The 26,775-nt window shown below is 38.6% G+C and overlaps 1 protein-coding gene across 4 annotated transcripts in view; it reads left to right on the forward strand.

Annotated features, from left to right (window-relative positions):
- The window catches only part of LOC103041974 (phospholipid-transporting ATPase ABCA1), a 243,650-nt gene that overhangs the window by 155,353 nt on the left and 61,522 nt on the right, over positions 1-26,775 (forward strand). For all 4 annotated transcript variants that reach the window (XM_049472171.1, XM_049472172.1, XM_049472173.1 and 1 more), the window contains 12 exons: positions 426-565; positions 3,063-3,200; positions 6,129-6,331; positions 9,363-9,429; positions 9,668-9,870; positions 11,061-11,109; positions 12,065-12,169; positions 12,326-12,361; positions 12,699-12,841; positions 14,190-14,317; positions 15,110-15,208; positions 16,798-16,990. In XM_049472171.1, the coding sequence (XP_049328128.1) occupies positions 426-565; positions 3,063-3,200; positions 6,129-6,331; positions 9,363-9,429; positions 9,668-9,870; positions 11,061-11,109; positions 12,065-12,169; positions 12,326-12,361; positions 12,699-12,841; positions 14,190-14,317; positions 15,110-15,208; positions 16,798-16,990 (1,504 nt within the window). The remainder of the gene's footprint in view (positions 1-425; positions 566-3,062; positions 3,201-6,128; positions 6,332-9,362; positions 9,430-9,667; positions 9,871-11,060; positions 11,110-12,064; positions 12,170-12,325; positions 12,362-12,698; positions 12,842-14,189; positions 14,318-15,109; positions 15,209-16,797; positions 16,991-26,775) is intronic.

Genomic DNA, 26,775 nt, shown 5'->3' on the forward strand with positions numbered 1-26,775 from the left:
TGATTTATGTGCCTTAAGGTCAAAGAGGTTAAATAATGATGTTATAGGAATTGAATTTACATCGGTAGGTCAGTAATAACTCTAAAGGTCAATCCGTAGTTGAAGCGTTTGCAATGCTTTCGTACGCTTTACTAAAACAGTACGTTTCAATTACGCAGAGTATCAGGAATCGGTTATTACTACATGCCTGACATACAGCTTGAAGAAGCCATTATTTAATGACCAAAATCCTGACTGCTTATTGGATTCACGCCTCATTTATTGCAGTCAGACAAAAACTCTGCGTGCATTATGCATTACGCCACTGCACGAGACGCATTGGATTTGTAGCAGCGTGTGCGGAATGCTTTATGAAGATGGATCCTGATATGCAGCGTCCGAGCCATTATGCCCCGCCGAGTCTGTGATGGATGTGTGTTTTGCAGGCTGACCGTGGAGGAGCACATCTACTTCTACGCCCGTCTGAAGGGACGCAGCTCTGGGGAGGTAAAACAGGAGATAGAACAGATGATCAAAGATGTGGGACTGCCGCACAAGCGCAAGGAGCTTGCCAAGAACCTCTCAGGTATGGCACAGTGGGTGAGTGGGCGAGAGCGCTAGAGTGCGAGAGAGAGAGCACGAGAGAGAGAGAGCAAAGAGAGAGAGAGAGAGCGAGAGAGAGCACAGAGAGAGAGCGAGAATAACCACTTTAGGCATTAAAAATGTTTTTTTTTTTTTTTTTTTTTTTTAATACATTATACATATTTTTATTAGACATTATATTAAGTTACAGTACACATAATAACAAAAACAACATCCAATGTCAACATCCATTTTCCCCCTAAACAACATTTTTGTTTATGTTGGTCTAATGAGAACACAAAAAAATTAGAAGACATAAGTAGTGTTTTTAAGCAAAACAATGAAATTAAATGTAAAACATACAAATGTGTATAGAAAATGATATTTATAAAAATATTAAATAATAGTAATGAAAGTAAAAGTAACAATGAGTATGGTAGGCACACAATTTGATCGATTAGTTAAATAAATAAAGATAGAGGCCCTCAAAAATTAGTCAGTTTATGGACAAATTTTGAAATTGGTTAAAATAGTGGAAGTCAGTCAAATTTGAGAGTTGAACCTCTTAGTTTAAATTTAATATTTTCCAATTTTCAGAAAGGGTAGTAGCCAGATAACCACATGAGGTCTGAGGTCTGAAGGTGGCAATGAATATTTCTAGTGTAAAAGTAAACGTCTCTGAGATATCAAAGATGAAAACATTTAATTCATAGTTAGATTTAAGTAGTTTATGTAATTTACTGGGACGCCCAATAGAGCTATTGAGGCGCAGGGGTCTACACAAACGCCCAAGGAATAAGACATCACTGGACCAATAATCTGGTCAAGACAAGAAGGGTCCATTCCTGGGTTATATGAAAGTGCATTCTATGCAAAACTTTAAACTGTATTAAATTAAGATAAGCGCAAGACGTCAGGAATGAAAATTAATAGAATTGTACGTTTTGGAGTAATGTTACAGACATTATAGATTTATTATGTTATATTTGCTGAATGTATTAGTTGAACCCAGAGCAGACAAAAATAAACCTAATGGCATCATGTCAAAGGACAAGAATGAACTAGATGGCTGAATTTATACTATTAATTATATAAGGAACTGTATGATTATATTTCTTCCAATACTGTTGGATGAGATGAGTTTGGGGTTTGGGGTTAAGTGGAGTGGTGATCATTCAATCCAACTGAACGTTGAACGAACATCGTACTCATCACTAAATGCAATTAAATGCTCGCAGCAATGCAACACAACCCACTAGAAAGACCTCATCAGACAGTAGAGACAGTTACTTCAATAAAAGCAGATTAAACTCTTTTTAATGCCCCTAATTTCTGCTGGAATATGAGTTTTCTCTCTAATATCCTCTAAAGTAATGTATGTAATCACTCTAATCAGCCATTACATTAAAACCATCTGCCTAATATTGTGTAGATCCCTCTTGTCCCAAACAAACAGCCGAATAAATGACAAATTAAAATTTCAGGACCTCACAAATGTGCACTATGGCATCTATGGGACCAAGCCGTCCACAACTGATTCTTTAAGTCCTGTAAATTGTAAGGTGCAGCCACTCCATGGATCAAATCAATGATCAGCCTTATGCAGCTATAAACCAGATATAACCAGAGCAGGAAGATCTAGACTTCTGTTTCAGTTTTCTACATCGTAGTTAAGCACTTGTGAAAGTGATTCACATTGAAGTTCAAGATTGAGGTCACTTAAGTAGCACTTTAAACTAAAAACATTGTCTCAGAGCAGCTTCACTGAGATCAAAGTACGAGTCTCAGATGAAAAGGCCAGAGGCGGCAGTGGCAAGACAATAGGAAATCACTAGAATGAGAAGAAGAAACCTCTAGAAGAACTCTAAGACCCAGAAAGCTCACAATGTCCACAGATTTTTAGAAAGTCTTAAAAGCAAAAAAAAGCCTTAATTTCTCATAAAATGTCTTTAAATCTGTCTCAAAAAAGTCCTAAAAAATCAAAAAAGTCTTATTTTCCAAATTGTATAGGCACGTTAGACGAAAGTAGATGAAATTGCAAAATTATTAATTTATGTTTGTTGAAAACATTGGTTTGTCTGACAGTGCAGGATCATAGGTTTACTATACTTACTTCCTGGACTGTTCTACAGCTTAATATTGGTGGTGTGTGCTTTTTCTATTTTGTTATTGAGGTAGTGTTCTCTCGCTGAGTGGTATTAAAAAGTCTTAAAAAGTCTTTTTAATTTCATTTCCTCATGCCTGCAGCTAACTTGAAAGAGAACCCATTCTCCATGGCCTTCTCTCACCCCCAGTTAAACCCAATTACCCCAGCCAGAGAGGAGAAAAGGAGAAAGTTTAGATGATTGAGATGTTTATTTTATATGAAATGGCTCAGTCTAATTGTTTCTGTATACAGTAACAGCAGCATTTGGCAGTAAAAGTACATCGGCAATGCACCCAATGGTTTATTATAAGTAAAGCATCTAATTAAACTTAAATCTGTTTTTGATTGTGAACAGGTGGGATGCAGAGGAAATTGTCAGTTGCCATAGCGTTTGTTGGAGGGTCCAGTGTGGTGATCCTGGACGAACCCACAGCAGGAGTAGATCCGTACGCTAGGAGAGGAATCTGGGAGCTGCTGCTTAAATATAAGCAAGGTCAGTACTGAAGTGTTTAGTACCTTAAAACACTGATGTGCCAAAAGTCATGGAAAAGTAATTAGTAGCATACCTAATGACCTTTGCCAAGTCTGTTGGAAGGTAAGAAAAATTGTACTGTTCTGTGCACCTGCATTGAGTGTGGATGTTTTTTGTCTTTTTTCGCATGGAGAATTCTATCCAGAAGCCGCCAGTCTTGATGATCAGACTCTGATGTAAAGCAATCAAAAATTGACCCATTTTATTACGCTTACCCATTTTCTTTACCCGTTTTCTTGCTGCCAGTTACAGCACAAAAAAAAATTAAGAGTCTACTTCAGTTTCTAAATCAGTTTCTCTGTTTTTGCTATTTATAGGTATATGTTTGAGTAAAATTAACATTGTTGTTTTATTCTATAAACTACAGACAATGTTTCTCCCAAGTTCTAAATAAAAATATTGTCATTTAGAGCATTTATTGCAGAAAATGAGAAAGATGCAAAGCTTTCAGACCTCAAATAATGCAAAGGAAACAAGTTCATATTCATAAAGTTTTAAGAGTTCAGAAGCCAATATTTGGTGGAGTGATCGTGGTTTTGATCACCGTTTTCATGCATCTTGGCATGATCTCCTCCACCAGTCTTACACACTGCTTTTGAATAACTTTATGCCACTTCTGGTGTAAAAATTCAAGCTGTTCTGCTTGGTTTTATGGATTGTGATCATCCAGGTTTTGGTAAAATCAAATTTTTATTTTTATGCCTCCCCTTGATAGGTACCTATATATATATATATATATATATATATATATTTGCATACTACAATCGCATGACTTTTGGCATGTCTCTGTAAGAACCAGCTCTAACAATAGATGGCACCCCTGCAGGTAAGACATGGTAGGCATGTTTGAACAGCTTGTTTTAGCAGCTTGTTGGTTTTGGAAACTGGAGCTAATTTCTTCTGAATGCCGCTGCAGATAAAGCTGCTAAACTCTCAATCTGCTCTTAATGAATATATGGATTTCCACCCTATTGACTGGCGCAGTTCATGGGGGATCGTTTGCTAAGTCGCTGCAGGCAAGCAAGCAGCGAGAGCATCCAAGCAATGATTGGTATCATTTCACTTGAAACAGATGTGCTGCCAAGCCAGCATTTAAAAGTCAATAAGCAAATTAAGATAGCACTCTATGGACATGTTTTCCATGCGGAGGCTAATTTATTCCAGTAATAAAAAAAGTGATGAAATTTATCAGCGTCACCAAAAAAAAAGGTCATTATTGCAGCTCTGGCCACAGTTCTGGCCAAGGAGGAAGAGTAAGTGACCTGATAATGAGAGGGGCAGTGCGGACTCACCACCAGAGCCTAATCACCCGTAGCCATAATACATTATACTCTGCTCTAAATTAGTAATGACCCTATAATCACTCACTGATAACATACTTATAAAACTTGTCTAGTCTGGGCTTGAACCATGTGATCACCTCAGGTCAGCTTATATACCTAAACACTAATTTGTTATTTGTTATCTATCGCTGCTACTTTAGGCTTAGCACACTGATAACTGCACTATGTAACTCTGAGGAAACTGTCAGGAAATAGTTTATGAGAATTTGTGGAAACATGGTTGACCTAGAGTTGCAAACATTTTCAGTTATTCCCAATGACCTTGTTTCTCTTTAAGAGATACATTTTGATTTTCTAAAATACTTGAAATGCCTTGATATTTTAACATGACGAGGTCGACAGCTTAAACTTTACCTTGATATGGTTAAGTAATATTAAGTAAAATTATTGTTAAAATATTATTAACTATATAATAATTTAACCTAAACAGGCAATGCTGCAGACATGGTAGTTTATTAAAGTTTGGTAAAGAAAAAAAATATATATACGTTTGTGATGTGTGTGTATGAGAGGGATATTCCTACGTGATAGCCTGATTGAGAGTATGAATAGCCTGTGGGAGTAAGCTGTTCCTAATGCTCTCTTTTAGTGTTGTTATAATTGACAGTACTATCGTTTAATAAAGCTATTAATCAAGATATAATGTCAATAATGTTCTTCTCAAGAACACAAGTTTATTTTTTGCATTCATAGTAATGAAAATCACTCATCATCTCCACTGTTTGCTTCACTGTAGGCTAATGGAAAATTTAGAATACGGGCTCTTTCCTAGCTCTGCTTTCCATAAACTTTAAACTCGTCTTAAAGTCGTTTAATGGAAGTGTAGAGAGTACAGGTGTCGGAACAGACCACACACACACACACACATATACTGTATGCACACACACTGTTAGTGGTCATGTTGCTGGAGGCTCTTAATGCATTTTGTTCATCGACTTAATTCAGATGAAACACCTTCTGCGGTGAGGAGAGGGTTTATTTGTGTGTGTGTCTGTGTCTGTGTGTGTGTGTGTGTGTGTGTCTGTGTGTGTGTCTGTGTGTGTGTGTGTGTGTGTGTGTCTGTGTGTGTGTCTGTGTGTCTGTCATTCTGCAAACAAGCATGTAATCAAAGAGCTTCTAAAAGACTACTGAACACCCATATATTTTCTTTACCTGAAGTCAGGGCTCTGAAAAAACATTGTCATTAATGGAAACAGGTGTGTATATATATTTGTGTGTGTATGTGTGTGTGTGTGTGTGTTTGTGTGTGTGCGTCTGCCCGCCCAAAAAAGTGTGGCATTTCGCCTGTCCATGATCGATCACTGTGCTCTCTGATAGAACACATCATAAATCAAACCTGCTAACCACAACCATCACACACACACTCACACTTACACCTTTCTCTGGGGTGCGTGTGTGTGTGTGTGTGTTTGTATATGAATGTCACAAAGGAGATCAGTACAGTGAGCATGAATAACTCTCTGAATGGAGCAAGATACAGACCTTAACAGATTAAAACTAAAATCTGATGTAGTCCTGTTTGTCTGTCTGTCTCTCTGTCCTCCAGGTCGCACTATCATTCTGTCCACTCATCACATGGACGAGGCAGATATTCTGGGTGACCGTATTGCGATCATCTCTCACGGCCGCGTGTGCTGCTGTGGCTCATCCCTCTTCCTGAAGAAAACCTATGGCAGTGGATATTACCTCACACTTGTGCAAGCCAATCAGGAGAGAGGGGCCAGAAAGCACCAGAGTGTGAACAAACAGGTGGGGTATTCAAGGAGCAGCAAAATCCTTCAGTCTTTATGATCCCGAGCCTGATTTAATCCCAAACGTTTTTTAGTAAGTAGAGTGTTAAAAATAAACTTTTTAAAAAATACTTTCTAGCTGTTTAAATGAGCATGACCCTTTTATCACTATCTCAGTTGATCAGGTTTAGGTCAGGGGATTATGGAGGACAATTTTTTTTTTTTTTTTTTTTTTAAGAAGTACAGCAAATGCTTTCTTTAGATGATGATCAAGTAAACACACTGTTTTGCATATTGTGTGTAATACTAGTAACAGTAGATGTCTAATGAAGCGGTTCACCAAATAATTGTGGAATGTTTTCTGACCAGTGTTTTTGTACCTTATCCTTCAATTTACCTGCACTTAATGGTCCAGTTTGCAAAAACAGCTTTCCCACTTTTAAGTGTGCTCTTTTAAAATGTTTCTTTGATGACTCTTTAGTAAATGCAACCCTAAAACAAGAAAAGTTGTTTCTTGCATTTACAGTGACTTTTATTTAATTGCAGACAGTATTAACCCAAGATATTTCATGCTTTTCAGGCCTGCAATGCATCCTAAAAATAAAGGAGTTGTGATGGTAAAGGATTTAGCACTTTGTAATGATGGCAGTCTTCAAAAGAGAAACAGTTTTGACAGTCACTCCTACCAGATGCCTCCAAGTGTAGAGTAGTCGATGCTGCTTCATGACATGGTTAACATAGAGCTTCTGTTTGGAATAGTGAACTTACGAGATTTTAAGGGAGAGATCAACACAAAGTAGCACATAAATACGAAGGGGTTTTCAAAGTTTTAATCAAACAAAAGAGAATTTGAGTACTTCTCTTCTCTACCAGCTTTGCGAATCTAGGGACTGAGATTTTTGCCCATTCTTCTTTGCAAAATAGCTCGAGCTCAGCCAGGTTGGAAGGAGAGAATCTGTGAACAGCAATTTTCATGTCTTCCCACAGAAGCTCAATAGGATGTAGATCAGGACTTTGGCTGGGCAGAGGGTAAATCTTCTTCCCAGTCTCCAGTCTTTTGCAGCCTCCACCAGGTTTTCTTCTAAGACTGCCCTGTATTTCCCATCAACTCTGACCAACTTCCCTGTCCCTGTTGAAAAAAAGCATCCCACCAGCATGATGCTGCCGCCACCATGTTTCACAGTGGGGCAAACAAATCATGAGGTATCTTGGGTTTATACTGTCTGCAGTAAAATAAACGTCAAAGAAAATGTAAGAAATGCTCTGTTCTTTATTTTCTATACTGTAGAATGATTTTTGCTTAGAGTGTAAGGGTTATTTTTTGACACACAGTTGTTGTTGTTGTGCTAAAATCCGCCAGCTTTTTTTTTTTTGCAGCTGGGGATATGAACCGCCAGCCTCGCTCAGCAACTTCACCCTGCAAAGTTTTCCCAATAATCTCACAAAGAAACATCCAAGAGACTTATAGTCTGATAGTATTAACTGTGATGAAACATCTCAGGCAGCACTGTGATGTAGGGCTTCTTATTATCTGAATGCAATTAAGCAGCAGCCTGATAGATTCCTATTGACATTTAGCTGCTCCTGCATCATGACTAATGGCTAACTCCCTATTGATTAAGAGATGAAGCTAAAGTCGATGATAAGAAAAATACACACACTGCTGACACACAGGTGACCTCATCCTCAGTCTACTTCACTTCTACTTTCTCTATCCGGCATTAGTCGCAGTCAATCCCCACCACTGTCTGACAGGCCAAAGATTTTCAGACTGCTGATCACGATTAGGTTTATTCTAGTAATACAGAATACTTTCACTAAGTTACTTTAACTTTTCTCCTCTTAGATTATTCTAATTTGTCACTTTTTGGACAGTTTTTACTTTTCACCCTATGGGCAGTTCACTTTTATTACTCTGTGGACAATTCTAATTTGTCTCCAATGAGCAATTTTCAGTTGTTACCTGATGGACAATTCTCTATTGATATAGGCCTGTCACAATAACTACATTATCGACTTATCGTTCAATAAATGGTCATGACTTCAATCATTTCAGTAATCGTGATATCGTCCTTTATGTTTGCACTTACAAAATGCTCTTACATATATTCTCACATATGTTGCCTTTATGGGCTCTTTATGCTGGTTCAACACGTGCCAGCTGGAACAGACCGGGTATCTACGTCATGGTGTTGTGCACACACGTGGTTCCCCTGCCTCCGCACTTTGCAGTGCGTATGTGTATATAATACATACTATAAAAAAATGTACTATAACATACAATGTTGTTACAATGTTATATTATAAATTAAGTCTTAAAATGCCAACAATATTGTTTATCGCAATAATTTCTGAGAAAAATATCGTTCCCAAAAAATTGTTATAGTGACAGGCCTATATTGATAGTCTAAGGATTAGACTATTCTAACTTGCACTCTATAGACAGATCTCATTTTTTCACTCCGTTGACAAAGGGCACACCATGGACAAGTCCCACATGTCACTCTGTGTTCATGTGACAATAGTTAATTTAGACAAGTCTCACTTGTCCATAAATCACTTGTGAAAAATTATCCTTTGTCACACCATGGATGTACTATTGTTACTTGTCACACTATAAACAATTATTCTGGTCACTTTATGGACAAATCTCACTTGACTCACTATGAACAATTTGTCACTCCATAGATTACTATCCTCCATTGGCACGTCACCTCATTTGTTACTTCATTTAACCATTCTCACTCATTATTCAATAGATAATTTTCACATTTTGCTTTATTTACTTTGTTCACTTGTTTTACAGTGGATCATTTTTGTTTGATAGTCTATCAACAGTGTGCCTTTTTAACTCTAGTACAATAGGTGTTCTTGGAATATTAAAAAGAAAAAATGACCTAAACTATTGTGTAATGCTCTAAACCAAATCTCACCTCTCTAATACAATAGCTTTGATTTTGTGGTCACTTTAATACTTGAATGTAAGTTTATGAAAAATGTACAATGAAATGTTCACACAGTGTAAAGCATTGTTTTTTTTTTCTCTACAGCAATGTGATGATTTCAGTCTAGATGAAGGAATCGGTTCGTCCAGCCTCAGCAGTGAGGAGCCAACAGGTCAGAATCCAATCACACTCACAACCACACTCACTGAATCACTCCCGAACATTTCTTTTATAGTTTCATTTTATAAAAAGGAATTTATTAGCTAATAAAACTAACTATAGTTTTGAAATTAAACTATTATAGAAATCTTTTTTTGGAGCTTTACATGTAACAGTTCCGAACACATTCACTCACTCAGAGGAAGAGTAGCGGTGAATCAGTTGGTCTCACTCCTTTTCTGCTGGTTCAGATGTAGCGGATCTGAGCGCACTGGTGCGCCGACACGTTCCAGAAGCTGTGTTTCTGGAGGTCCTAGGTCAGGAGCTGGTGTACATCCTCCCCTACACCGGCTCTAAAGACGGCAGCTTTGCTTCACTCTTCAAAGAACTGGATCTGGAGAAAGAGAGGCTGGGGATCAGCAGCTACGGCATCTCAGATACCAGCCTGGAGGAGGTACACACACTCACACACACACTTTCCATACAGTATGTCCCATACACACTGACTTGCCACCTGCCATATGATATGTGTGTCCCCTTCTGTATTGAATGTAGATGTGATTTCTGCCAGTCACACAGCCCTTTTCAATCACTGCCACCCACTGCCTTGTCCACTGTGGGTGGTATTATTGCCTGCTATGATGTATTCCTGGTACTTAAGTGACACTGTGGATTGAAGACTGTTAAAATGTCCATGCAACCTCAGAAATGGAATGGCCCAGGTGCCGAGTAGTCAAGCGGTCTAAAGTGCTGCCACGATGATTGCTAGAATATTGCTGGTTCGAATCCCCATCATGCAGCTTGCAATCAGCTGCCAGAGCCCTGAGAGAGCACAATTGTCTTTGCTCTCTCTGGGTGGAGTGCTGGTGCTCTCTTTCCCCTCATCACTCCAAAGGGTGATGTCGCTCATCACAAGGCATCTGTGAGCTGATGTATCGGAATTGGGTCGCTACGCTTTCCTCCGAGTGCACTGTGATGCAATTTGGAAATGCTGCATCAGCAGCCGTTCAAAAAGAGGCAGAGTCTGACTTCACATGTATAAAAGGAGGCATGTGCTGGTCTTTACCCTCCTGGTGTTGAGGCATCACTAGTGATAGGGGTTTACAGCTGCCTAGCAGCTTAATGGGTGGGAAAATGGCAGAAAACTTTAGAATAAAATTAATTAAAAAAAAAAAGAAATGTAATGGCCCATACATCTGGCACCCACAACAGGATGATTCACATCAACTTGCCATAGGCACGTTGGCGCTGGGGAATGTGCAACCTCACTCACAAGATAACACTTCACAACTTATAGTACAGATGTGGATGGTTTTAAGCCGTGATTGCTACGTGGTTGCCAAGGTGCTGCAATGCTGTCTGTGGTGGTTGCTAAGGTGCTGCTAAGGTCTCTGAGGTGGTTACTAAGATGCTATGGTGTATGTAGTGGTTGCTATGGTGTTGCTATGTGGATGCTTAGTAATGCATTTGCATAAATCAGATTATAATGTATTTGCTCATTGTTGCACTCTTGTTCAAAGGTCATTCTTGATTGGCCAATTAATAAATGAACACCAGTTATGACTAATGTATTTTTTATTTATCAGAACTCTCATAAACATTTATTTACATGTTTATCACTTTTATTATATTATCATATCACAGATATTTCTGAAGGTGGCGGAGGAGACGGGCGTGGATGTGGAATCTAATGGTAAACAGCTGTTTTTCTAACCTTTTTTCTCAGAGCAGAAATGCTGGGTGATATTTTTATCCCACTTTCAGAAATAATAATAACAGAGAAACGGGAGTTGAAAAATATGCATATGGCTGAAATAATGCATAAAACATGATTATTTTCATAAGACTGGTCCAAAATACTGGCCTGCTCAGGGCCAGTACAAAAATATGATTGAAACCTTCATGGCTGAGAGGATACAGCATGTGCTTTTTTTTCCCTAATTGTGTGGTGTAAATGAATGGCCTTTGGATGATTACATATTATCTACCGTGTTTCACTCAGATAGTCATGCAGTATCTGGGAAAGGTTTGCGTGACCCTGTTCAAAAGAAGATTCTATGGGTTTTCTAAGTAAAAATAAAATAAAAGTAAATTATTTTTAAGCAGCCGTCCCTAAGATGTTTTTCTTTTAAATTAAAAGCAGTAAGTATTGGTTATTGGAGTTTCCCGACACAACCATTTCTGTAATGCCTAATATTTTAATTTTGGTAGTTTTAATAGATGTAACTGCTCTCTACAAAAAAAACAAAAAAAAAAAAACAGAATTTCACACAATTCGTTATTTAGATTAGAACCTGCATTAAAAGCACTCCTCTACATGATTCTCCAGAGAGGTCTCTAAATCACCTAGTTACCAAAACGTACAGACTGTGGCTTTAAGGCAAATGCACATTTAAAACAAAATGTTTATTTTCTGAAACAAATTTTCTATAATAAAACAAATTATATTTAATGTTTTATCACAGTGGTCTTTAATATATTACACTTGCAGATTTGTAACCCATCAAATAAGAGTATTTTAAGGATAGTATGGAATTATAAAAATAAAGAATATAAGTTATATAAAAACGGTCACAAAGAAAAACGTGAACATTGATTCACAATTTTTGAACTTGTGTGTGTGTGTGTGTGTGTGTGTGTGTGTTCAGATAAAAATACACTGGTGCGAGACTGGAAGAGGAGCTCCAGAGAGTCCAGGACACATAGCATCAGTTCAGCCATGGAACAAAAAGAGAAGGAATCTTCCAAATGCGGTATACACACACACACACACACACACACACACACATACATGCATGGAAACATCTGTAACTACATGTTTTTTGTGTTTGTTTGTTTTTTTTTTTTTTTTACAATGTTTTCCACCATATGCATTTTACTTTCTATTCTTTATCATTATCTCTTTGCAGAAAAGAAGAAAGGAAGGTTCTTAAATCGGGTTGAAGGTATGTGCTGAAGGACAGTTACAAGTGTAGACTATCAGGTCACTTGATCCAGCCATAGATTATATAATCACGGGTTTACCTAGGAACAATGAGACCATGGAATATGAGATCACTGGTATACTTTAGAATCATAAGATTGTAGATTATGAGATCTCTGGTCTACTGTAGAATTATGAGGTCATGGATTATGAGGCCATTGGTATACTGTAGAATTATGTGATCGTTGATTATGAGGTCACTGGTATAGAATGTTATCAAATAAAGGAGTGTGTGTGTGTGTGTGATTAATGATCACATTATGTATGTGTGTGTGTGTGTGTGTGTGTGTGTTCTGCAGATGATCAGCATCAGTCCGTGTGTTTGAACGGTAAAGGCTCGTCCGTGATGAGCGGCTGGCCTCTAATCAGACATCAGTTTCTGGCCTTGTTCATAAAGCGCTTTCATCACGCTCGGAGAAGCAGGAAAGGAATTATCGCCCAGGTAATACACACACACACACACACACACACACAGACACACACGTGTGCGCGCACATTACAGCCACACACTTAAATCAGCACATTTCTCTGTGCCTGCTCTCATTTCCTGCCTGTGTTTGAGCCTAAAGACTATACTGGGACAATAGTTGTCATGCTGCGTTTGTCTCGAGGGGGAAAGATGTTCTATTGTCCTTTTTCTTCCTCCCCTTTTCTCTGTCCCCTTGTTCATTATTCTGTTGTCGGTTCTCCTAGAGGCTCTCTCTTCCAGCCGCATTTGCATTTTTCGGCGGAGCTTTGGACGGGCCGCTGTAATTAATCAAGCTCAGAGTGAGCGACTGCAGAACGTACAGCTCCAGCAGCCTCAGCCATCATACATTCACATTACTCAAACCCTGTCCCTCCTCCAACTGAGAGAGAGAGAGATAGAGAGAGGACAGACAGGACAGAGGGAACGAGACAAGTGAGATAAAGGAGAAAAGAGAAAAAGGAGAGAGATAAAATACAGAAAAGCAGTAGTGGAGTGAAAGAAGTGAGACAGAAAGGAAAGAAAATTAAGTAAAAATGGGGAGAAAGAAAAAAAGGATATGGATATGGAGAAATGTGCATATAGAAAGAGGGAGAGAGATGACGGAGGAGGAGAAATAATATAAAGGGAAACATGTTAAGATGGGAAGAAAAAGTAATCAAGGAAAGTTAGGTTCGGAAGACAGGAAAGGAGAAAGAATGAGATGGTGAGAAGAGGGAGAGAATAGAGAGGAAGAAGAGAAAAATTAATTCAGACAGAGTGGGAGATACAGAAGGGAAGTTGGAAATTTGAGGAGGTGAAGAGAAAAGGGAAGAGAGAGAGTGTGAATGTGCAGAATGTGGAGAGAAAGCAAGTGAAGGAGAGAAGAGCGAGAAGGAGAGAGAGAGATGAATGATGGGTGGAAGGTGGGGTGACACTGGTGCGGTTTGAAAGTGTTTAATCAAAACCTTTTACATCCCAGCCAAAACAAACACACACTGCTGTATGTGTGTGTGTGTGTGTGTGTGTGTGTGTGTGGCCACTGCTAACAGCACTTTTTTTTTGCATTTCTGAGAATGTGTGTGCTGATTAACTGTTGGTAGGTGGTTGTGCTTAATTTGACTCTGTTTAAGTAATCTTATGTTGTTTGTTTTGAAGGAAAACTTAATATTAATAGTTATTTACTATCCGAAACAACAGAAATAAGTATACTGTATGCCAGCCACAGTATATTAGTGTGAGTGTGTGATTAAGGCTAGAAAACAAGTGAAAGAAGCTAAAAACTAATGTGTCTAATGTTTGTGTGTGTTTGTGTGGGTGTGGGTGTGTGTGTGTGTGTGTGTAGGTGGTCCTGCCAGCATTTTTTGTGTGTCTGTCTCTGATCTTCTCTCTGATCGTGCCTCCGTTTGTGGAGTATCCCAGTCTGGAACTGCAGCCGTGGATGTATGGAAAACCACAGAACACTTTCTACAGGTACACACAAACACACACACAAAGTTATAATCATAAAAAGTTAAAAATGATGTGTTTCTGGAGTATAATCAAGGGGACAATGGATGATCGCAAGCCATCAAACCAAGCTGAATCTGCTTACATCTTTGCACCAGGAGTAAAGGCATAAAATATGTTTTTGGTAGATACTAAAGATTGGGATGCAGGGTCAATGCTTAGGTGTTCTTAGAGGTGTCTAGGAGGTTGCCAGGTCCTTGCTCAGATATCCAAGAAAGATCATTGCTTAGGTATCCCAGGGAGTTGTTAAGGTGTTGTAAGGTTATTGCTCAGGTATCCTGGGAGGTTGCCTGGGTGTTAACAGCATTGTAATTCTAAACCATTTCTATTGGTGTATTCATTATGTAGGCATTTGTAAAAGTGGGGAAATATGATATTTTGTGTGTGTGTGTGTGTGTGTGTGTGTGTGTGTGTGTGTGTTTAAGAGGTTATTAAGTTGTACCACAGGTCTAACTTTCCAGGGGTCAATCCATTTGCTTCCTCTTCCAATGTGTGTAGGTGTATGTGTGTAGTATTTACCAAGTCTGATGCTATGTGTGTGTGTGTGTGTTTATCCAGTCTGCTGAGTGTGTGTTTGTGAAAACAGCAGGCAGTAATGAGGAGATTAGAACCATAGCCCTGACTGTGACAGAAGTTCTCTGACTCAGCCGTGTGTGTGCGTGTGCATGTGTGCGTGTGCATGTGTGCGTGTGCGTGCGTGTGCGTGCGTGTGCGTGCGTGCGTGTGCGTGTGTGTGCGTGTGTGTGTGTGTTACAGTACTGACAGGCCGACAGAGGCAGCGGTGACGAGTGTGACACGTTCCCTCCTGAATGAGCCAGGGTTTGGCACACGATGCATGGAGAGCAACCCTATACCGTGAGTTCTGCCAAAATGCCTGTGTGTGTTTTTGTGTGTGTGATAAAATGAGTGTTTCACAGTGCATTTACACACTTGGTGTGTGTGACACTGCATCTGCTGTCAAACATTACCATCACACACTCATTAGCCAGATACTGCCGGTTACAATCATAACCAAACCACTTTACTCTATTAATGTTAGTAATCTGCTTTAATTCTACTCTATCTGCATTAGGTTTACTCTAGTAGACACAAAACCACAACAACAGGACATTTCTCCTCGTTGCCTCTAGTATCCAGTATGGGTTTTTGGTTGGGGGATTTGAGAGCTGCTATCTGAGCTCCCTTTATCTTTTGTACATTTCCAGTCCTGTCCTTTTGTCTCAAGCTGTTTCCTTTCTCGGGTTTCTCGCACAGCAACCTGAGCGTGTCGGTTCAATTACCATTCCTGAGCCTTTCTTTATTTTTCTCCGCTTATTTTCCTCAGGCTTTCTGCCTGCTCTCCACTCGGGTCCTACCCTCCATAACTGTATGGCGACTCTCCTGCTTCTGTCTCTGCTCCACACACTATATACCTGGGGTTTAAATTGTACAGGGCCACCACACTACAAGAGTATATTACAATATTTGCCTCTGAGTGGTATTAAATAGTCTAAAAAAGTCTTAGGGACTCTGCATACTTCTTGCAAAATGAAGTTTACAAGCTAGCAAACTATCTGAGGTCTAATTTGCCTGTTGTCTACGCTCTTGACCAATCAGGTGTTGTCATATAGTGCCTTCATCGCTGGAGTTTGCCCAGCTTCCAGTTAAATGAGACCGCATGTCGCTGCACCACATTTGCTTTTGTTTGCTTTCTTCGCAGTTATGTCACATTGCTCGCTTAGGCTAAGCGAACATAAATGCACTGCTAGTTGTTCCATGTGTGATTACTGTATGTACTGTATATGACAAATAAACTGTTCATCTGTTGAGCACCCATGCCCAGAGCAGTTGGCAGTCATCGCTGCATCGTTAAAACAACATAACAAATATGCCAGCATTTGTGGGGAAAACTCATACCTGTATAAGTTGTAAGGTGTTATCTTGTAGGTGAGGTTAAACACTGGCTAGTGGACTCATAGCAAGACTACATGGCATGAATTATTGTTTTACTACTTAACTGTAAAACATGGTGGTGGAAGCATCATTCTCTGGGATAGAATGGACAGCATTTTGAGAGTGGATGGAATAATGAATGCGAATGTTTAGCATAACCTCAAACTTTCAAATGAAAAGCTGCTGTAAATATTGAATATAATTGGACGTTTCAACAGGACAAAAAATATACAAAAAAAAGGCTAGCTTTACATATTGGGAATCACCTTCCCAAAAAATGCCCCAACTTCTGATATGTGGTCTAGGTTTAAAAGTCTGGTATTGATTGCAAAGCTCCAAAAATTACCTTCAGGGCCAATAATCATTAATTATGATACAATGTCAACCAGTTAAATTCAGGCATTTAACATTCTACAGCTTCTTCCTGTAAAACTAATCCTGTAATGCTGTTGTTGAAGATAACTGTGTGACTCTTTAATTGAGAATGACCACATTGCCTCTTCCTCTCTCAGTAAATATCCATGTGTTCCTGCTGGAGCGACAGACTGGTCCACTCCTGCCGTGGACCCCGCCATCCTTAAGATCTTTCAGGATGGTAACTGGACCATGCAGAACCCCTCGCCGGATTGCCAGTGCAGCACGCCCGAGCGCAACATCATGCTGCCAGACTGCCAACCCGGTGCTGGAGGATTACCACCACCTCGGGTAAGTCATGATTTGGCAAACCCAGATTTTGGATTTTATCGCCAGGGTTTAAGGCTAAGCTTAAATTGAAGCTCAGGGCACAGCAGCTCAAACTTCTGCAGGAAGTATCAGCAAACTCAGGCTGTAGGTCAGAGTGTGTGGCTTTGTGGAAGTGCCTATTTACATTGTGAAGTAACGTATGGAGGTTCTGATGTATACATTGTATGTATGTAACTTGGGTTTGTTGTGAAAAATGCTATTTGTCTAAGTATTAGCATTCAGCACCCATTGCTGGCACACGTGCAAATGTGCAAACACTAAAAAAAAACACATCTAGTCCCTGTAGAGAAGTTTTGCTGGTAGAATAGAACCTTCTGGAGCAGATAAAAAAAGAAACTTGTTTGTACAAAACAGCGAAAAAGCTAACTAGTGCTTAGCGTAGTTAGCCGTTAATGCTAATTCTGCTACAGCAGTGCTAGCCGAGGTTAGGTGCAGGCTTCAGGCCAAAAATCCTTACCTCTGAACTGCAAAATAGCTAACTAGCGCTTAGTGCGGTTATCGGATAATGCTTATACTGCTCCAGTCTCAAGTCTCGGTGCTGGAGAACTAAACTTTAGAACCAATCTATAATGCTGTACTACAGCAGAGTGGCTTTACTGCTCCTTGCAAACTTAGTGGGATAAGTCATACATAAGGTGCACCGGACTATAAGGCGCACTGACGATTTTTTGAAAGCCTTTTTGTGCTAAAAATACAGTAGTCTTCTCTAAACAATAATAAGAAAGATAACAGATGAGCAGGTGTCCCAGTACTTTTCTCCAGTCATTATTTTCAACCTTCCACAGTTGTATTTTTTCTTTTTTTGTGTGTGTGTATGTGTGTATTTTTTTTATCAAGACAGAGCCGTTTATCATGTGTCCTAAAGTTATTTTCAGTTTTCTATTCGGCAATTTGCCGGAAAAAGAAACACTAGGTGTAAAAGGTTAATTTGTGTACATGATCAGCAGATGCAGAACACTGGCATTTTATGTAGAACATAGTGTTTTCCATGGACTGCAGTACACGCTTTGAGAGTAGAGCGTTCCTCTGGTATCAAATTAGTCCATTTTCTTAGACAGGCCTTATTTATAATAGATGCAGGGTCTCAAAAGGAGATTTCTGGACATGACTTGAATTTGCATAGTTGTTGAACCCAATTAACGAAGTGATTCCACAGCAGATATCCCTGTTATTTAGTCTCAGGCTGCTCCAGAATGTTTGTGTTAGAATCACTGAAGCTATCTCTTAGGATGCCACCAGATCCCTTAGTCCAAATATCTGTGTATACTGATATACCAAAAGTCATGGGATAACAGTGTGTAAATTGTGTAAGTTGTGAGGTGTAGTCTTGTCATTTCGATTCATTTAGGTAAATTTCAGTTACAATAAAAATTGTAGTTTAAATATAATGTTGCAATTATACAAGAAGCACTCAAACTTTCATTATAAAAATATTAGTGTTTATATTATAAAGAGTTAACACAACAGTTACATTCTTTTTTTAATATCATTTAATGTAGTTAAATTCCCGGCTAAAGGGGGATTAGCTTAACCAGTGATTTGGCTAACCTGCTAAGCTAATGGTTGATGTAGCCAGTCAGGTCTTACTTACAATAAATTACAGGTGAAAACAACGCTGGAAAACAATTTAAAACAGTGTTAAATGTACTAGTTTGATAAACATAGGCAACAGTGATTGAAAATACAGAAGAAAGTTTCTTAGATTTTTACAGAAACTCCCCGCAGTGCGACTCCTGTAATCCAGCCTCCAGCTCACCCCAGCCAGAGGGTGGGGAAAATGGGCTATTTCTAAAGATCGATTTGGGTTTATATGAATCAATATCTGATCATTCAAATGAAGATCGATTTACATCGATGAATCGATTTTTTTTAAACACATCCCTAGTGTTAACCAGGTCCAGAAGTGGCACCACTGAGCCGAGAAGCATCTGGAAGGAGGCATCACACAGTGGAAGTGTGTATTGTGGTCAGATGAATTAGTATTCTAGATCAAATACTGGGATTAAATGGATTCTGTGTGCTCCGGATCAAAGAGGAAAAAAACAAAAAAAAACATACAGACTGTTATCAGAAACAAGTCCAATAGTCAGAATTTGTCATTGTACTGTAATGCTTCTGTGATGCAGCATTAATGCAGAAAGTTAAAATGAAAGCTTAGAGTATGTTGCCTTCATGCACTTTTCAACAGCATAATGCAGAACCGCATATTGCAAAGACATGACTGGAGAGAATCAGAACAGAGTATCTGTGAATAATGTTGTAAAATGAAAAATAAAATAGCCTAAAATATCCTTCTTTTGTTGTGCAGAAAAAAAACATGCAAGAACCCAATATTATTGTATAACGTTAAACATTTAAAAAATATTTTAAATGCCCTTTAAAATACAGTTGCATCTTAATACAGTGAAACTAAATCACTAGCACCTGCAGAAATTAGGCTTTTGAAGCATAATTTTAGACAGTATCACTACAGAAAGCATACCATCTGTTGGCTGTCACACTGTTCTGGCACCATGTCACATTCAATGACACTTTATAAAACTTGTCTGTCTCCAGGAAAATTATAGCATATGCCCGTGTTTATTAATAAAACTCTTCTGTGGCCCAAAAACTACATTATAGTTTCTTGCTCTGCTTTGGCAGCTCTGACCTTAGCCTATTCTTTCAGTGTAAAGAGAAAATCAGTGACAGAGAGAGCATATATAAGCAGTAAATATAGCCGTTCTCTTTGATGTTGTATCATAGTTTGATGTAAAATGCAAATCTTCCTTTTTCATGCCAAGAATAAAACCATGCGAGTGTCCATCACTGCAGAAGATCTAAAGTTTTTTTTTTTTTTCCCTCATTGTTTTTTTCTCTGGACTGATTTTATCCTTCAGAAGCAAGGTCTTTTCTATCTGCCCAAGCTCCTCCCCATCTCCATCCCTCTCATTCTCCTTTAAGCGCTATAAATGCTGAGTCAGGGACTGAGCGCCCCGGTGCAGAAATCAATGCTAATGCTTTATCAAGTATTACTACTACAGCGACACACACATAACCTAACACACCACCCAAGCACTCAGTGCAGAAGCCTGATCAATGAACCAGAGAGAAAAAAGAGAAAGAGAGAGAGAGAGACCAAACAAGATATGATAAAAAAAAGGATTTGTTGGAACGTAAAGAAACTTTATATTTGTAAATGTAATGATGGTTATATGTAAATGATTACAATGTTATAGTGATGTCAATTAGGTTTCATGTTTGATGTTGAGATATTCAGAATTCTGCTTTTGCAAAAATGGGCAAAAGCCTGTGAATGGGCAAAAACTTTGCAAAAGCTTATGAATATGCAGAAGCCTGTGAATGGGCAGAAGCCTTAGAATGGGCAGAAGCCTTTGCAAAAGCCTATGAACGGGCAGAACCCCATGGCCGGGCAGAAGCCTCTGAATGAGCATGAATGAGCAGAAGCTTGAGAATGGGCAAAAGCCTTTGCAAAAGCCTGTGAATGGCCAGAAGTCTGAGGCTGGGCAGAAGCTTTTGCAAAAGCCTGTGGCTTGGCAGAAGCCTCTGAATGGGCAGAAGCCTGAGAATGGGCAAAAGTCTTTGCAAATTTGTGAATAGGCAGAAGCTTGTGGCTGGGCAGAAGCCTTTGCAAAAGCCTGTGGCTGGGCCTGTCTGTACCTGTCTTTCTCTTTCTTTCCTTCTGTCTATTCCTGTGAATGGGTAGAAGCTTGTGCAGGAGCGTGAGAATGGGCAACAGCCTGTGGGTGGGAAGAAGAAGTCTGTGGATGGGCAGAAGTATGTGGGTGTTAAGAGGCCTTTGAATGGGCAGATGTCTATAACTGTCTTTTTCTCTCTTTTCTTCTTTCGCCTGTAAATGGGGTAGAAGCCTGTGCCTGACAAGAAACATGTGAATGGGCAGAGTACTTTTTTTTCTTTTCAAAATTATATTGAAGAGAGCATTACACCTTTAAGGAACCCTCAGGGCTCTCTGTGTCTTCAAAGAACATCTGTGTTTTATCTGGCTTTACACCAGGGGGGAACCCTTAGGGCCTTCTAGGTCTTCAGAGAAGGCATGATAGTTTGTGGCATTAAAATTTCAAGTGTATTTTTAATCAGAACAGTGATGCTTGTTTTTAGTTAGATGTTTGAACCATTATATTAAAAATTGTCCTGTTAGGATTGGCTTTCTGTGGTATCTAGGATTCACAACCAGTAAACAATGGAAGACAATGGCAGCTTTTACTAGAAGAATCGCTATAATACAGTTTTATACAAACTCATGCTAATGCATTTTTTTTGTTTTTGATATAAATGTCTCCTGCAAATTTTGCCCCAGTTACAAACATGCTCTGAAAGTGTAAAACTCAAAGCTAAAGAAACTGACTAGTGATGGACTTTTCAGTGAGTCATAGCTCTTAAATAAGAGCTGACACTGTCAGCTCTCAAACTACTCGTCATTTAGAAGCTCTGAGAGGATTGTTCATGAAAGTTCCTAAATAAGCTAAGTTAGTGCTTTTATCTTTCATTAATTATTGAAATAAAAAGAACATGGAAATGACTGAAAATTGTACAGGTACAGTCTGTCCTTAAGGGTTTGCACAAAGTAAGAAAAATCCGACTACTGTATTATGACTGACTGATAACATAGTTAATTAATAAATGTATAGGTTTCTATTCTATCAGAAGGATATAAAAATAATACAAAAACATTAATCACAGTGAATCACACTTATTTTCTTTTTCTGATGCTTTTAATTTCAAACTTAAAAAAAAAATTGTAATTGTGATTTTAAAAAGTTTAGTTGTTTAAAAATTGTGTAGTCTGGTGAACAGGCTAAATATTTCATTTACTTTATTACAATATATGAATGAATATCCCATTCATTTGAGTTTCCTTCTTGTAAATACTACTGACTGTTCCTGTACAGTTAAATATTAGTACATGTAGTTTCTCATCATATAAAGTTCCACTTTGTAATTATTTTGTTTTGAAAATCATACAAGGTCTGTGACTCGACTATAATGCTAGTAAAACTACAGTAGTGTTGTGGAGCCCTTTAGTAAGCAGCATTGTAATGTAACATGTTTCCATGTGCGGGTCAGCTAAAAGCATCCGCTGGCGGTTTGTAATGATAAATTTATAATGTGATGTTTTTTTTTTTTGTTTTTTGTTTTTCATTCTCTCAAATTATTCAAAGGCCTTCACAGGGCTTTGCGATACTTGCTGTGATATTTTATACATATTTGTGCAGCGGACGAACATCATAGGTACGAAATCCTCCTCGGCTAATGCTTTAGCATTAAACAAAACTTAGCCTTGAGCTTTAGGCCTTGAACATTTCACACCTCTTTATGGAAAATGATTTGAGTAAAAGTAAAACGCACACAAAAGTAAAACACATCAGACATTCCGTTTCCAGAAGCTTCCCTTTAGAGATATGCAGATTAGCCGAACGCTAGCTTTGAGATATGCAGATAGCATCTCATAAACACGGCTAGCACAAAACAGCACCACAGGAAGAAAAAAAAAACTCTCTTTTCAGATCGAGAGCAAGGCTTCCGCTATTTCTGTAAATTTCTGAGAAGATAAAAATAAAAAAGCAGTGTGACAAGCCCTGAGCCGTCAGCGGGAAGCTCATGCTGTGCGCAACGTAACCTAGCGTTAGCCTACATTAGCCTGGCTATGCTAATCACTTCTCACAAGTGTAAACTTAGCAGTGGAGCAGCTTCTTTATCTCTCTCGCTCTCTCACTCTCTCTTTCTCTCTCTCGCACGCACTCTCACACGCTCTCACTCCAAACCAGTTTATTTTCTCTCCTCTGGAACCTTGCCTGTAGCGAAAAAGGCAGCTGACCCAGTTAGCAAACATTTACCAAAGTCTAGACCGACTTTGCTCCAGACGCGGCTCTGTGAGGAGAGGGTATCTCTCACACAGACGAAAGGGGAAGCGTCTTTTTTGGTGTTGGTGAGATTGGAGAAGATGTGTTTGCTCTGAGAGAGCGCTAGCTACGCTCTGCGCTGTCATCTGCTCGCGGATGAACAAAGTTGTCTGTCTGGGACTTCAGAAAGCACCACAGGGGCTTTAATTAGGCCACATCAGCAACGGTTCATAACTTCATTAAACGCACACACACACACACACACACACACATATGTATACACACAATCGCTGGGAGAGGAGTCACAGATTGCAGGTTCCAGCTTTGCGGAGTCTGAAAGCTTCAGGCACGAGATCCTCTAGCTTATTTTGATGTGTATGTTCTATTTAATGATCCAACCTTCAAAATTGTAGGGGTCAGGGCTGATGCTTATTAACAGTGTTCCTTGATCAAGATGCAAACCTATATAAAATACATTTGTTTTATACAGTTACAGACAAACAAACATTGTTGTTTTATTCTATAAACCATGGACAACATTTCATCCAAATTCCACATAAAAAATATTGTGATTTAGAGCATTTATTAGCAGAAAATGAGAAATTGCTGAAATAACAAAAAAAAAAAAAATCGGCGCTTTCAGACCTCAAATAATGCAAAGAAATCAAGATCATATTCATAAAGTTTTAAGAGTTCAGAAATCAATATTTGGTGGAATAACCCTGTTTTTTAATCACAGTTTTCATGCATCTCTGTATGTTCTCCTCCACCAGTCTTACACACTGCTTTTGGATAACTTTGACACTCCTGGTGCAAAAGTTCAAGCAGTTCAGCTTGGTTTGATGGCTTGTGATCATCCATCTTCCTCTTGATTATATTCCAGAGGTTTTCAATTTGGTAAAATCAAAGAAACTCATCATTTTTAAGGGGTCTCTTAAAAACAAGATTGAAAAGATAGAATATCGCTACAATTCTAAATGTGATGCTATTTTTTTTTTTTATATCAGTGCCATATCAAGCTGTATCAAATCAGCTGATTCTCGTATAAACTAAATTGATTACAGTTGGGGTATAATTAGACACTGGGTTAGAAACCTCATAGTGAGCCCTTCAGTCTTTTTGTGTAGTGACACACTACCCCAGCTGCTATTGTGATACTCTTGTTGGGGACCATCTTATATGACAGTTGGTCAACACTAGTAGTGATATGTGCAGGACATCCAATGGACATATGTGCTCGCCTTCCAACTAGCATTTTTCAGCAGGATAATGCTCGTCCACAAGCTGCAGAGGTTTGTCAGGAATGCTTCCACCAGATTGCAGTCTATTTGTGTTAAAACACCAATTCTCAGACTAGGTTTGAGGGTGCATTATGTGTCTCTTTAGTTGATGGATAGCAGACAGTGTGGGTTATATGTGTAAATGTCCTATAGAAGAGCATGATGATGAGTATTATGACTCACACCGCCTTTTGAAAGGATGTTTTCAGATGCTAAGATTCATATGCAGGCCTCGCTCGTGGGATTTTCTCAGCTGTGCTTTGAGGACACTTGCTGGTGTGAGAAAATGAATCCGTAAAGAGTAAATTCATCCTGGAGTCAATCATATGAAGAAAGAATGAATCCTTTATGCATGACAAAGACAGTGAAGACTTTGTACCTGTGAAAACCCCATGTTCAGTTTCACTCTCTGCATAGGAACTAGCGCTCTCTTTCTCTCTTTTTTCACATTTCATGTCCTTGGAAACAGATAGGCAGCACAAGTTTGTTAATAAAATCATAGTTTCCATGGCAATGGCACATAGAAAAGTAACTTCAGCAATTAACCTTCTAAGGTGGCAGAACGCACCTGTGTGTGTGTGCAGGTGTGTGTGTGTGTATGTGACTGAAAAACAATGGTAATTTCTAATTAGCCTTACTCTTGTACCCTCCTATACCTCTCTGAGTGCATCTGTGTGTTTCTGTCTATCTGTGTGTGTGCGTGTGTGTGTGTGTGTTGTTCAGACTCTATGACTCATACTAGTAGTATATGTTTGTAGACTGTGTTGATGAATATGAACCAATTGGCACCATGCCTAATACCAGGCGTGGACTAGATGAGTATAAATATGAAGTTCCCACAGCGTTGAGACCATATACTGTAACTGTTCTCTCAAAATAATGGGGCTCCAGCCAATACTTTTGGATTAACTGAGTTGGGGATTTAGTGTTAAAGAGAGATAGACTGTGGTGATCATCCAACATCCCAGCATCCTAATGCTCTTGTCTTGCTTAGATTTAGATTTTACTTTATTGTCTCCACAGAGAAATATTTTCTTGGGCCATCAGAGACTACTTCCTGTTTTTATTGTTTTTAGCAAAAGAAAAATTCACACTGTTCTCATTTCCCATTATATATCTACTACAGACAGATTATATATATATATTATATATGGAGATGTGTGGAGTGCATTATTAGTATCATAACCTTCTGCATCATTGACTTATTTTACAATCTGTAAAAATACTATTTTTTTAAATATCTCAGTTAGGGGTGTGCCATTTAATGTCATATATCATATCATAAAAAATTATTTTCATTTTGTTGCAGTAGTGCATTCTTTTAATATTTGTTTAATTCAGTGGTTTGTCATATTGCCAAGAGTATCGTTATCACAAAAGTACCATGAAATATAGTGATAATATTTATAGGGCCATATCGCGCACCCCTAGAAGCCTCTCAGATACTTATAAGAAGATACCTGAGATATAGTACTGTTATGAATAACCACACTGTTATGAATAACCTCGCTGAATGCAATGCTTCAAATCCAAACTAAAAGAAAGCTTTTTCTTGACAAATCGTGATTTTTTTATTTTTATTTTTTTTTTAAGATCTTGATTATGGAAGAGGCAATAAATAAGCAGGTGTCCCAATGCTTTTCTCCATATTCTGGATATGTATATGTATATGCTTGTACACTCATTAGGCACTTAATTAGGAACTCAGTACTACAGTACTAGTCCTGGGTAGAACCATAAATCCATAATAGAAAAAAAAAAGGTTACAACAAATTTCAGTATCTTTTATAAAACAGATCTATCAAATCTATAGCAGGAGGGTGTGTACAGTATGTGTATGTAACTGGGAGTTGAATTCACAGTCACATCCTAAATATATATACTTTTATTTATTTGGCGGTTCAACATGAAACAGAAATTTGACACCGTCCCAGTTTTGTAATGCAGTCATAATTTTTAAATGCCACATGGCACTATATTACTGCTATATTGCCAGATGACAAGACGTGTTAATCACTGAAAAACAATGAACATTCACGATGAATGTTGTGTGAATAACTCCTGCACTGCACTGTACTTCACTTATAAACAAAAAAAATAAATAAATGAATCATCGATAAACAATGAAATGTTATTATTGGTCATTTGTGACTATCATTTTTCCCAAACATAATAAGTAGCCGCCGCATCTGTGATTATTTCTTTCTGACTAAAAAAAAAATCTGTTGTGAGCTTCAAATAAGCATGTATTACTGAGAGACAGTTTCTGTTTGGGTGTGGGGACGTTGTTCTATATCTTTAATACAACCCCAGATTACAAAAGGTTGGAGCAGTATGGATGATGCAAATAAAATAAAAAAACAGTGTAAAGTAGCTGCAAGCTTCAGTTCTTAGGTCCAAGCGCATATTAACCCAGTGAGGCCTAAAGCATCAGTACTGGACCATTCCTGCGACAGAATCTATTCAGGGCTACATGTGAATGTGAATTTGAGGGGTGGGTGGAGCTATAGAGTGTGACCCAGAGATATGTATTCAAAAGTTTTTTGGGTTTTCTTTCCCATTTTTTCTCAGTTTACTAGTCCATTTACTCAACTCACTCATTAGG

Source organism: Astyanax mexicanus, chromosome 25 (assembly GCF_023375975.1).
Source record: "Astyanax mexicanus isolate ESR-SI-001 chromosome 25, AstMex3_surface, whole genome shotgun sequence".
NCBI classification, from domain to species: Eukaryota; Metazoa; Chordata; class Actinopteri; order Characiformes; family Acestrorhamphidae; genus Astyanax; species Astyanax mexicanus.